Below are 13,739 nucleotides of genomic sequence, written 5' to 3'. Positions count from 1 at the left end.
AGTCTTTGGCTTTGTCCTACAATTACAAAATGGACATAGTTTGAAGTGTGTGGTGTTTAATTTTTTGTGCTGTGAACACCTGTGCATTTGAAACTGTCAACAAATTGCACTTTTTTTTTAAAGATACTATGTTGGCATTTATTTAAACAAGACTCTTGCACTTCATTTGGATGTGTAATGGTTTCCAATTTCTAAATGGAATTATTCTAGGTACAGTGGTTGTACAGCCTGAGCCAGTGCTGAATGAAGACAAAGATGATTTTAAAGGGCCTGAATTTAGAAGCAGAAATACCGTTAAAATGAAACCTGAAGCTCCCAAAAAGCGTGGAGGTAAATACAATTTAAAACATTTATTAAAACGGGTTTAAATTGCTGCTTATGACCACATTTGGTACATCTAAAAATTGTTCGTACATCTAATAAATTATCCTAAAAATACCTCCACTCTTCTGGCTTTTTGTTCATTAAGGATTCTAGCTGGTTGAAATTAGCCTCCATTGCTGCCCCTGCAATGCAGCAGTGAAAGCTAAGATTAGTTCTCATTACACTTCTTTTTTTCAGTAGCTATAGGACGCATCATTAGGTACTCCATATGGACCCTTCTTGCTTTGTATTGAGAACAGTTGTTTGCTTGCAAGCAGGTGTTAATGGTTCCTTTTTTAAGGAATTATATTGGAACAGCATTGGTAAGGGAATGGTGACTGACTCACCAAGAAAATGATTGTTTGAGCAGGGGCACGTATAGACATAGCTACCCATCAGTGAGCTAACAAGAAAGCTGAAGCCTCTGAGAGAATTCAAAGGCTTTTTCTTGTTTATTTTTTTAAACTTGGGGGAAATTCCCCATCGGTGGGCCCTTCTGAAGGTTATTTTTGAGAAGCTGCTTTGCTACCTTGGTTTTTCATAACCTCTACTAAAACTCAGGAGAAGTTAGGTAGCTTCTAAGGCTAACAAAATCCTCTCTTTCATATTTTTCCAAAACTTAAGGGGGTGAGGGGGAAGTTAGGTACAAACTAGCCAGTAAGAAGTCAGGTATTTTCTTTAATACTCCTAGCAGTATCTTAGTTCACCCACCAGCAGCAGTACCCAGGACCCTAACTTATCCCATTGTGTCATTTGAGATACTCTCTATTAAAGTTGTTATAATTTTATGTGTTATTTCTGTCATATGTGGTTGAAGAGAAGTAAAACAACTGTGAGGAAATTTGCTTGTGCATACGCAGGGCATGTGTTTAATCACATTTCTGTGAAATTGTGTTTAATCACATTTTGAGCACTAATGCTTTCTCTAAATTATTTATCTTTGAAAGTTCAGTTGTATTACTGGAAGACATTCTACTTAGCATGTAGGGAAATACTTCTTACATTCGTGTTTATAACAATTTACAAGAGGTCCAACTGAAATCTTCAGGGCTGTAATATCAGAAAGCTAGGACTTGTGCTTGAGCTTTGTGGACCGTGTGTGCATTCTCAGGATAATTCATAACTTGCCCTTCCAGCTTTATTTTTCTGAGCCTAGAGAGTTTGAGGGCTCTCATTTGTATTTGTGGACTGGTTACTCATGTGCTGGTGCCTTGCAGAAGATAATTGTTTTGGAAGGAATAGCAAGAGTTTTAGACCATGCCTTTACCCAGGGCAAGCTCAGCTATATTTGTGTCACTGCTGGTAATCTTAGTATGACTTATTTTTAAAGCTGTCCCATATATGTGTTAAGCTCCTGTTGACTTTGAATGAAATGGAATAGGTAGTGCCTTCTCCTTTGTTGTCCCCATTTCCAGAACAGGAAGAGTAACCAGGAGAGAGTTGTGGCTACAGCCTACCTCAAGAACAGCTGGATTAGGAGTGTGTCTAAACAGTTGCGCAGAAAAGATAGCGTAGATCCATTTATTCTGCACCTGCTGCATGCAGCAGGTCTAGTTAAATGATGTGGCCCTCTACCTTTCTCTTGCTGCCACAATGAGGTGCCTGGCCTGTGCACATACAAGATAAATCATCACAGATTTAAGCAGGCAAGCGTGTAGTCCCAGCTGCTTGACATCCTGAGTTCTGTGCACAGCATGAGTACGTAAACAATAACAAAAAAAAATAGAAAAAAAGCCAATGCGTCTTGTTTTTTGCAGACTGCATCTACACATTTACATTAGGAGTTACATGTCTAGTTTACGTTAGAAATGTCAGTAGTAATGGAACTCTCTTGCCTTTCTAGGATCCAAATGGTCTTACCCAGTACTATTAAGAGGCATCGTGTCAGTCCTTACTTGCAACTTTTGTGTCTGCAGAATGGTTATGGTTGTGTTTTTACTAACAAACTCATAGTTAGGAATGTTTTTTTAAGTAGTTTCTCAGTATTAATGAATAAATAGTTACTTCATTTTTTCAGACCTCCATCATTTGTAGTAGTAATGTGATTTACAAAGGTTTGCCTGAAAAATATATATATTTTTTTCTAGTGCTAACTTGCAGATTTTAGGAAGAAGGCTATATTTTTTCCCCCTCAAATTTGTAGAGAAGGTGGAAGTGGCTTGGGACTTGACAGCGAATAGCTTGTTCTCCCTCCATTCCTTACACCCATTAAGGACAGTGATGTTTGAAAAAGTCTGGGTAGGCTGCTGTGCTGCTTGATATAAGAGAAGGTGATCTATTTTTCTGAGTAGTACGATATGATGAAATGTGTGTATTTGAGATTTGCCAGCAGCATTTGGAACAGGCACTTGAGCTTTTGAGGTCATATGGGATGTTTTGAAAATCTACAAGCTCTGCAGTACGTGTGATTGCATGCATAGAAGTTAGAATCAACAAATCTTACATTCACAATTTCAGACCTGGTATTTTCACTGAATTATAAGGATGTGTTAGCTGTTCTCACTGGACAGTAATCTATTTGAGATTGTGCTTCAGGAGCTAATAGCTAGTAGATTGTATTGTGTATATGTTCACTCAGTTCCTTGACCTTGTTCTATTGGTGCTTGGTTCTTAGTCTGTGTGGTAGTTAGTCTGTAGTGAGACTATAACCATTAAGTTAAATATTTGAGGCAATTTTCTTGTACTACTTACTGAACAAGACAGCAAATGGCAAGTCGCAGTTAAGCCTGTATCAAACCTCTGTCTACTTGATCCCAAATAAAGTTTTTGACAGCATATTAACTTAATGTATAAGCATTCTCAAATGATTTTCCTCCTTGGAAGCATCATTGCTGTTGAAAAGTAAAGGGTCTCATAGCATTAATTAGTTGGTTTAATAGCCTGGCAGAGAGCAAGCCTTCTAAACTCACTGCCTTTGAAAGGGAGTTGAGGGATTAACGTAGAGATGCTTTCTTGACCAAATGTATGTATGGCACCAGAGTGGTATAGAACTATTGGAACAGTCAGCAAGATGTTGAGAACATACGTATTGCAGCAAAACTGTACTTTAAAAACAAGAAATCAAGAAGGGAACAAAAATTGAAATAGGATTTTTCAGACATTGTTTGTAAGCGTTGCATATACCTCCTGCAATGGTTTCCAGTCTTTTTCATTGAGAAACTAAAGCTGTGTGTGAAGGAACCATCTTAATACAAACTGTGTTCATAAAATTCCATGTAAAGAATGGAAGAGGAAGGTTATACAGGATATCAGGGCTGCTTTGAAAGATTTGTAGTGATGACTTGCATATTTAGGTGTGTTCTCAGGAGATGACCAGTTAATTCAAATTAGGTCTCCCAAAGGAAAAGATGTATCTTGATCCCAAGTGGAGTATAATAATTAGGGGAAAATTCTTTCAGTCTTTAACTGGTGAGCAGTGCAGAAACATCTCTCTGACACTGGGTGGTAAAGAACGTAACAGGCCAAAACACTGTAAGAAAATGAAATAGATATATACAGATTTCTTTTAAAAATTTAATAAAAAGAATTAATGTGTGGTTTATAATCCTCTCTATAGAGGAAGGACTACATGGAATTGTAAGCTGTACAGCTTGTGGGCAACAGGTGAACCATTTTCAAAAGGATTCAATCTATAGACATCCTACACTGAAAGTTCTTATTTGTAAGGTATGTGGTAAACAGTTATACAGTTTGTACTGTTTGTTTTTGTTTGAAATGTTGTATTAGTCGATTTGGGTGGGATTTTTGTGGGAGTAGTTCTTGGGTTTTAGCTTAAAAACCTTTCAGTCATCAACTGTTATAATTAAGGAAACTAAAGCAGAAAGCAACAAAAAATATTTTGTATACCCCAGTTAAACTCATTGTGATTTCTCTTTTTATTTGTAAAGTTATTTGTACAGTTTTAAGACTAGAGTGTTAGTGATGTTAATCGGTCTGAAATTTCTGATACTTATAAGAACAAATTCGATTGTGGATCTCCTGGTAAAGCGCACTGTTTGTAAAACAACATCAGAGTAACAAGTAGAAAGGTAGCTTCAAAGCCATCTCAGTTTCCCTGACATACAGATCCAGGACTGTCATAATTTATGGCAACCTCTGTAACGATTATCTGGTCTATAGCCCTAAGCTACCATCTGGATCTTCAGCTATGTAGCTTATGGTGGCTTCAGTTAGGTTGTAAGTCGCCGGCAATGCAAGAGATGAGGAGCAGGGGAGGAAGAAACTGGCTTTGCCTCCTGTTGCAGAGACCTGCCTTTGGATTTTCAAGGAGACAGAGATCTCTCTATTACATGTCTCTATATCTGTAGAGATTCTGTATTTATAAAGATAACTCTGAAGATACAGAGATACAAATTTGTGTGTATTTAGCATTCCCCTTCTCTCCTCCTGCTTCTCCCCCAGGTCCCAGATAACGTCAGGCATTCGGCTGACATACTGTCTCAGATGTGTCCATATAGTCTAATATTCTGGCTCATTTCTTCTACTTATTCTGGCTCGTTTCTTTTATAAAGCATGCTTCAGGAAAATTAGCTTTCAGGATGACTGTTTTCAATCTCCATTAGAGTCCTAACTCTTGTTCCAAGACTTGAGATTCATTGATATGTAACTGTACAAGTTTGTGGGGTATGTGCAAATATCCAGTTCAGTTTTGAAACTTGTTTAGGTTGTTGGGTTCCCTAACAGCTCTTGACTGAGTTCTGCTAATTAATGATGTCATTTGTTGTTTCCCATAAATTTTCTGTCTCTTCTTAAATGAACATGGCCATACGTTAATGTGTGAGAGAGGAATGGAAGTCCCTGATCTGCATATTCTGTGTCTTCCATGTATTCTTTCCTCCTGCTTAGGTAAAAAGCCCTAGACTTTTCAGTTTTGTTTCAGAAACTATTTTCCTTTGACGCCAAGTATACTGCCAAGAGTCTAAACAACAGCTTATATCGTTGGCTTTTTTTGCTGTTTGGGTGGTGTATAACTCTGTATTCCAGATTAAGGGACATCACTTCAGGTGCGGAAGTCTCTTCTGCATTCTGAATTCACTGGGTGTAAGGGCAGAATTTAGCTGATAGCTTGGATTAATCCCTAGAAGTAGAAGTAGACCTTCAAGTTTAGGAGAACTTCCTTTACCAATGACTGGAAAATGACTTGAAAAATGTGATTTAAAAACTCCAGCACCTGAAGCCACTGCTAGCTGAGTTGTGTGTATTATTTTCCTGTTGTTAGCAGTTTTTCAGTTGAAATGCTTATCTGCACCTGGAAATTAAAGCCTTTGATGTTAACATCGGGATGAATACAGAAGACCTTTTTATTTAAAATCTTACGGGATCGATCAGTAAATAACATAGAGCTGAAAACTAATTTACGTAGGATTAAGTGTATCAGGGAGATGTGGTTTTCTTCACTGTGTTGTTGATGTCCCTAGAATGTAGGCAGAAAACCTTTCCGAAATTGGAAGACAAACATTCAGTTCACGTTCTAGAATATGCAAATATGCAGCCATCAAACAAAAGCCTGTTAAGTAACTTTCAAATAAACCTGGAGCTACCTAAATAATTCATGATTTAGGACCTATTGTACCTATGATTTTTTTTTCTTTTTAGATTAATAATAAATGTGAAAAGGTTAGAATGCTGAATACCTTTCAGTTGGTGCTTTTAATGGTCTGCTCCTAGTGCATGTTGAAATCATGTGGCTTACTGGAGTGCATCTGAGATTGAATAAAAAATTCCTTGTTCTGTCTTTCATTATAGACTTGCTACAAGTATTACATGAGCGATGACATAAGCCGTGATTCAGATGGAATGGATGAACAGTGTAGGTAGGTATATAGAAACTGAGTAACACCCCCAGCTCTTGTTTTCTTTCTCTTGCCTTAATGAAATTGATGGATAAAGACTAGTACAAAAGAGCTTTGATTAACAGTTGTTTCTTACTAAGAGGATTTTTGCAAATATTTCAGTTACTTTTAATAATGAACAAGAAAACATTTTATAAAGAAATCTAGTAGTAAACACTTGCAAGACAACACATGCTATTTTAACTAAATAGCGTCTACCATACAAATACTTCAGTGCAAAGCTGGGGATAGAATATGACGTTTTAAGCCTTGTGAGACTTTATTTTTAACTTTGTTTTTCCAGATGCATCTCCCACTTTTGAAATAAAGTATTTTTATTGTCTATCTGCCAAATATTTAAATGAATAATCCAGTCAAAATTCTGCAGTTTGTGCTGCTTGTGAGCTTTCCTATCAGTCACTTTTCAGGTCTTCATTGAAGACCATGCAATCTATATGCAGCTGATTTTTTTTTCCTATGTATGTGCACTAGTAATATACCAGTTAAGTCTAGAAAGATATTGAGGCTGATTATTTTGCTCTAAAACAGAAGAGAAAAACTTCTCATAAAGAACATGGAAAATAAAATTTAATTAGTTCTGTTTTTGCGATTAAGATGAGTGCTGAAAGTGTTTGGATATTTCTGGCCCTTTCAGCTTTTTGAACTGTTAGTTGAACAGTTTAATATTCTGACTTTCTAATTCAGTTGAATGCTTTTCAGTCATGCGTTTCTTAATGTTTATCACCTGAATTCTTAAAGTGTAGATTCATTATCAAATAGTGAAAAATACGTAAACTTCTCAAATATGTGGCCTTGATTATATGGAGATAAGACTTTCATATTCCTAACATCTCGTTTCAGGTGGTGTGCTGAAGGTGGAAACTTGATTTGCTGTGACTTCTGCCATAACGCCTTCTGTAAAAAGTGCATTTTGCGCAACCTGGGTCGAAAGGAGCTATCAACTATACTGGATGAAAATGATCAGTGGCACTGCTATATTTGCCATCCAGAGCCTCTATTGGACTTGGTCGCTGCTTGTGACAGTGTCTTTGAAAACTTGGAACAGTTACTGCAGCAAAACAAAAAAAAGATCAAAGTGGAAAGTGAAAAAAGTAAAATATACGACCACACAGTGAAATTTTCTCCAAAGAGAAATAATTCAAATTGCAATGGTGAAGAAAAAAAACTAGATGATTCATATTCAGGTTCACTGACATACTCTTACAAAGCACTAATGGTGCCAAAAGACATGCTTAAAAAAACAAAAAAACTGGTTGAGACTACAGCAAATATGAATTCTAGCTTTGTAAGCTTTTTGAAAAAGGCTGCAGAAAATTTAGAAATAAGCCCAGCTGTGCAGCTTCGTCAGCTAAAAGCTTTTAAATCTGTGCTGGGTGACATCAAAAAATGTCACCTGGCACTAGAAGAAGGTCTGAACCTGGAGATTCAAGCTTTGGATATTAAAATCAAAGAGAAAAATACCAAAGAGAAAAAAACTGACATTAGATCAGAAAAAAATGAGGTGAAGAAAGATGAAGGAAAGGAACATGCGGCATTAAAAGAGGATGACACTGTAAAGAAGCAGAAAAAAGTTGTATCGGAACAGCCTGACAATGAGCCAATGGATCAAAGCGTTCCAACAATGGAACAAACAGATAACAAACGTGCAACTGGCGAAGAGAAAAAGTCTGGCACAAATGAAGAACCTCAGTATGAACCTAATAGTACGGAGGCTTTAGACATGGATATAGTGTCTGTTCCCTCATCTGTTCCTGAAGATATTTTTGAGACTCTAGAATCTGCTATGGAAATTCAGACTACAGCGGATGAGCAAGGCAGTGGAAATGCAGGAACAGATCACGAGACTCTAAATTCAAATATGAAATCAAACACTCCTTTGAAAGATACCAAAAGTGGAACTAAGTTAAAAGCTTCAGCTAAGGGAACAAAGGAACTGATTGTAAAACTGACTCCTGTTTCCCTTTCGGAGTCTCCAGTTAAAGATGAAGACAGCAGTCTCGAGAAGGGAAGTAAGGATGTTGATGCAGTACCTACAGCAGAAAAATGTGACTCTGTAAAACAAAATCATAACGCTGGCAGTGAACGTTCCACAGAGAATGAAACCGTCTCACTTGCGGAGGAATCTGATCTCAGGAGATCACCCCGTGTGAAGACCACACCTCTGAGGCGCCAAACAGACATGAATCCTTTAACGTCAAATTCGGAAGAAGATAGCAATGACACGTGTAATGAAAAACGTAAGAGAAAATCATCAAAACAGCCAAGGAGGAAAAAAGATAAAAGAAACTCTTCCGACAGTACTGTTGATGGTCCTAGTCCTAATAAGCTTTCTAAATCAAAAAAGGCAGATATATTAGATAGCTCAGATTCTGACGAGATGCCAGCTGTTCTTAAAGAAGTAGCTATGATGAGTCGCAGTTCTTCAGATATTGATAGCAATAGCGAAGCACTAGCAAATGATCAGAAGCCTTTAAGTGTTCTGAAGAAAGAACCGGCAAAGGATGAAAATGGAAAACGAAAAAGAAAAAGTTCCAGTTCTGGATCAGATTTAGATGCTAAAAGGGGCAAATCTGCCAAAAATTCTGCTGCTGCAAAAAAGAAACGACAGAACTATTCAGATTCTTCAAACTATGATTCTGAGTTAGAAAAGGAGATAAAAAGCTTGAGTAAAATTGAGTCTGCAAAAAAAGCTAAGAAAAAATACTCCAGAAAAGACGACAGTTATGATTCCTCAGAGGAAGAGCAGAAGAAGAAAGTTAGCAAGAGGAAGACAAATCTGAAGAAACAGAGAGGTAAATCTTCTGAAGATGATGCTGCTGACAAGTCAACCCCAGAGAAGGAGATTAATCATTCTTCTGAAGATAAAAAAATAAGAGTGGGGTCGGATGTTAAGGAAGGGGTAAGCACAGACTTGGAAGAAAAAGCTGTAAAGGGAAAGCAAGACGAGTCTTCTGATGTTGAGAAGTCTTTACTGGAGAAAGAGGAGAGCTCTCCTAAAGGTGTAAAGTTAAGTGAAGTTAAGAAAAATAAGGATTTGAAGAAAAAAAAGGCACAGGAAGATTCCTCTTCAGAGAGTGCTGAGAAGCATGCAAAGAAAGAACAGAATTCGGATTCTCCAAAAGAGAAATTCAAGAACAAAAAAAGGTTAGAAAGAAAAGAGAAGAAATCTGAAAATTTGAAAAAGAAAAGCTTCAAGAAAGAACATGATGATTCCTCTTCTGATGTCGAAAAGTCGTCCCCAGAGAAAGGAAGTTGCAATTCTTCTGAAAATGACAAAACTAAAAATGAAAAAACAGCAAAAGAAAAGAAAAGGATGAATTTAAGAGAGAGAGTGTCTAAAAGAGTACAGATCGATCTGTCTTCCGATGCTGAGAAATCTCCCCTGAAAGAGGAGAGTTCTTCTGAAGATGCTGTGCGGAATAAAAAACAACGTGAAACTAAAGAAAAGAAAAAAATAAGTCACAAAAAGAAAATCACCAAGAAAGAACAGAATGACTCATCCTCTTCTGATGAGGAGTCTTACGAAAACAATAAGAAAAAGATTAAAAGAGGGTCAGTGAAAGAAAGTAAAAAGAATAACTTAAAAGAGAAAAAGAAAATGTCAAAAAAGGTTGTTGTCACTTCTTCATCCTCATCTGATAAGGAAGAAAATGATGAGCAGAATTCAACAGGTGATGGAAGCAGTGATGAGCAGAAAATTATGCCAGTGACTGAAAATTTAATGCTGTCTGCTGGCACAGGATTTTGTCAGTCATCAGGTGTGCAAAGATTTCCATCTCCGCCTATTATTAACATATGAATGGAGGAAATTTGTAAGAGTTGGGTAACGTTTTACTAATCCAGCAGTGAAAATATTCATGAGCAAGCAAACGTTTAAAAGTTTGTAGCCACTTCGGGTTTTCTGATGCTGATTTTAGAAGCACCATTACAATTTATTGTGGTGGTTGTCGCTTCTGGAGTAAAGGATGGCAATGGGTATCTTCAGGAAATGGAGAGACTGGAGAAGCTGTCATAGTCATAGGTCATGGGGTCATAGTCTAACCCCAGCAGGTATTTCCTTGCCGCAAGGCTTTCGAAAGCCTATCTGTTCTTTAGGGTTGCCTCAGTACCGTTTTGCAGAAGCTAGTTTTAGGCAAGGAGGTATCTGTTCAACTGCAATGACGTTTGGTTATGCAGTGGAGATGACTCAAACCTGCGGCATTAGAGTATGCATCTGAAAAACCAAGTAGATAGTTCCTCATGAGACCCATGGGGCATCAGAGCACCTGTTAACAGAAGTGTCACCAATTAACGTTTTCATAGCAGGTTTCATAGTAATAATTGTTTTTTTTTTTCCTGCCAAGATAAACTGCTTCTTCACCAATGTCTGATGTCTTTAGGAAATTAATAGAAATTCAGAACTGCTGAATTTGAGTGCTTAGCTGTAGAGAACATAAAAAGGAAGGGTAGTTTTCACGCTGCTGAACACCACAGGTGTTCTTAGGAAATTAATCTGCAACTAAAAAAACTGTAATCTCTTTGTTATTTTGATTACAATGACAGGGAAGTTGTTTTCTACTTGCTTCTGATGATGTTTCATAGAACTTTCTGTACGTGACTTCACTGTAACTGTTGGCTCGGATACTTCCAGTCATTGGTGACACTGCAACTAACCAATGGATAAAACAGTGATGTATTTGTGAAGGTAGCAGAAGGGACACGGTGGCATTTTGGCTTTCCCGGGACACCTCTGTAGACAGACACTTCTAAGTATTACTGCTGAGCGTAAAAGGAGTTTATTTTTGTGAGGATCATTTCTAGGGAGAGAAAAATTAAAATTTTATACATAAGACATCATGTTCTTTTTTTCCTACCAACTTGACGCCCACCCATTTCTTCATGGGGTTATGTTGCAATTTAGTTTCTGGGAAGCTGTTAATTTTTAAAGATGCAAAGGTTGCTTTTCATATGCTTCTTTGGATTCATGACCCTGTAAGAAAGCAAAGCCTGATTATTTTGTATTCAGTACAAACTCAAGCTTGAGTATTTTGCATCATCATGGAATAACAGATGGAAAATAACTGTCTTAATCTGCATGTTATACTGCCCTGTACTGAGCTTGTATCAAGGTCTTCTGATGGAGTAAGTTTAGTTGAATCTCTGCGTATAGTGCTGGGATTTTCAGGGATTTTCCTTGACAGCTTCCAAAATGTGACACCACTGCTGAGGAAGACTGCAAACAGTGAACTCTTTGCATAGGAATGGACTAACACTCCCTACAGATACACAATTGATTGTACTCTGACAGTAACCCATACGCAGCAGCTCTCAGCATCGCTGGATCGTCATCAAGTAGGCTGAGGGTTAACAGCTTACAAATGAGAAAAATGAGACGGGGATGTGGGATGACTGATAGGAGAGTAAGTCTGAGAGGGAACTGAGCAGCTTAGCCTGGAGGGTCAGTGCTAAAGCTGGGGAATCTTCACTGCTGCCTTCTGACTTCCCTATGGGTGCTATAGAGAAGGCTGAGCCAGATGCACAGCGAACGGATGGGAGGCTAGATACAAGTTGCATGCAGCAAGGAGAATTCCAATTAGACACTAAGAAAAAGTTCTTCGCACAGAGGATGGGCAAAGCCTGAAAGTGGTTGCCCTATCAAATTTTGGAATCCCCAGCCTTGTAGGTACTCAAGACTTGACAAAGCCCAGAGAAAGTTGGTCTTGCTTTGCAGTTTGCTCTGCTTTGGGGAAGGGAGTGGGAGATGATGATTTGCAGAGGTCTCCTCCAGCCTTGTTTGTTGTATCACTCTATGAGAAGCCAACTTGATTACATTGCTTTATGAGGAGGCAAGCTTGCACTTACTCCCAGTTTACTTTAGGTTTACTTCTGTGTTTGAACAAGCTCAAGTTGTTGAGTGAATGAGACTTAGAATCTATTTTAACCAGCAGGATACTTCTATTTATCCAAGCCTGAGATTGAGGGACTTCTCTGATCACCTCTTAACCAGATGTCTGACAGGACCATGTAGTACTAATTCCAGGACAAGGGTGTGTTGAAACAACTGAGAGCAAGCCTTTTGCAGCCTAATTTTGGTCTGCTCCCGACAGGTAGAAAATGCGCTGTAGAAATGAACAAGGGGATCTCAATTGATTAGGATGTTAAGGTTTCTCTTTTCCCAAATACTTAAAATTACTATCTAGAAGGTTTGACTTGCATGCAGGTCAGAGAAAAGAACGTGGGAGGGCCTGGGGGTGTGCTAGAAATAGTGTGCTATCTGAATTTCTTTCAGTTCAGCTAGGAGGGTGCGGAGGAACGAGGTGTCACGTTGTGCTAGTCTTTCCCAGTTTGCGTTGCATTCAGTGTCCTGTGCTGTTATTTTTGCCATGCTTTGCATCTGAGACGATAACCATGTTGTACAGCTGAGTTCTGATCTTTACTGTAAGGAGAACGTTTATTTTTCAAAATAGGTCTTCACAAATACACAGCAAATGTATGTGCGTTGTCTTTGATAGAAAGGAAGAACAGGCAAGGATTATTGTTCTCAGATAATTCTTAATAGCAGCAAGGCAGATGAGAAGGTTAGTAAGTGATTTGCATTCTACTATATTCTGTATAGTATATATATATATTCTTTTCAGCTTGTGCAAATTCAGTGGCAGAGCTCCTGAAATGGAGCTAGTAACTTCTTGCAGTTAGGAAATGAAGTTCTGTAACTGGAGTATCCAATATTTATGTGTTTTAGTGTAAAAACAATAAATAAATTCATAGTATATAATGAGGAAACAATTGCTTGTTGTGTGTAGTAGCAAAAATAATGTGGTAAAAAGGGCTACTTGAAAGGCTAGGTACTTGTACTAATAAAAGTACTTACTTGCATTGTCCAGATAGCTTTTTGGTTATATAGTGAAAAAGTTGTGGTGTTAACGAGCTATTTGTATGTGGGAATTCTTGATCATAGAATTATAGAACGGTTTGGGTTGAAGGGGACCTTACAGATGCTCTAGTTCCAGCCTGGCTACCATGGGATGCCTCGACGGAGCCAGTAGTTCACGTGCTGTGTTGTTTATGGCTGCTTTTACATGTCTCAAGTGTTTTCTTATTTTGTTTGCTTTTTTCCCCTTCCTCCCCCAGGAGATGAGGGAGACCCTAAATCAAGGGCTGTTCCAATGGAGGAGGAGGAAGATGATGATGATGACGATCCTGAGAATAGGTATGATTCCATCCATAAGGACTTAAAAAAGATTATAACACACCCTAGGCGTGGGCGCAAACCGGCGCAACGGAAGAGCAAGCAGGTTGTAAAAACCAGGACTGCCTGCCTTGTAAAGACTCGCTCACAGGCTTCCCGCAAGTTTGAACAAGGGGCCAGAAAACAGAGGCCAAAATCCAGAAATGCAAAGAAAGTATTTAGAAGTGCTAGCTAACACACCTTGCATAGGGTGTGTTATAAACGCACTGCAGCACTGTCCATTTTATGTTCCCATTGAAAAATGTGGGTTTTGTGACAAGTGTTTTCGTTCAGGCAGGTCTAAAACCTACTTCTGA

At 38.2% G+C, this 13,739-nt stretch overlaps 1 protein-coding gene across 9 annotated transcripts in view; it reads left to right on the top strand.

The window, feature by feature from the left end:
* The window catches only part of ATRX (ATRX chromatin remodeler), an 85,405-nt gene that overhangs the window by 18,186 nt on the left and 53,480 nt on the right, over positions 1-13,739 (top strand). For 5 of the 9 annotated variants that reach the window (XM_035325524.1, XM_035325523.1, XM_035325525.1 and 2 more), the window contains 5 exons: positions 211-330; positions 3,920-4,029; positions 6,109-6,176; positions 7,056-9,973; positions 13,326-13,404. In XM_035325524.1, the coding sequence (XP_035181415.1) occupies positions 211-330; positions 3,920-4,029; positions 6,109-6,176; positions 7,056-9,973; positions 13,326-13,404 (3,295 nt within the window). Of the gene's footprint in view, positions 1-210; positions 331-3,919; positions 4,030-6,108; positions 6,177-7,055; positions 9,974-13,325; positions 13,405-13,739 lie in introns of those variants that run through there. The other 4 variants (XM_035325526.1, XM_035325532.1, XM_035325530.1 and 1 more) reach the window with 3 other exon arrangements.

Source organism: Oxyura jamaicensis, chromosome 4 (assembly GCF_011077185.1).
Source record: "Oxyura jamaicensis isolate SHBP4307 breed ruddy duck chromosome 4, BPBGC_Ojam_1.0, whole genome shotgun sequence".
NCBI lineage: Eukaryota > Metazoa > Chordata > Aves > Anseriformes > Anatidae > Oxyura > Oxyura jamaicensis.
This window is presented reverse-complemented; position numbering and strand designations above follow the sequence as displayed.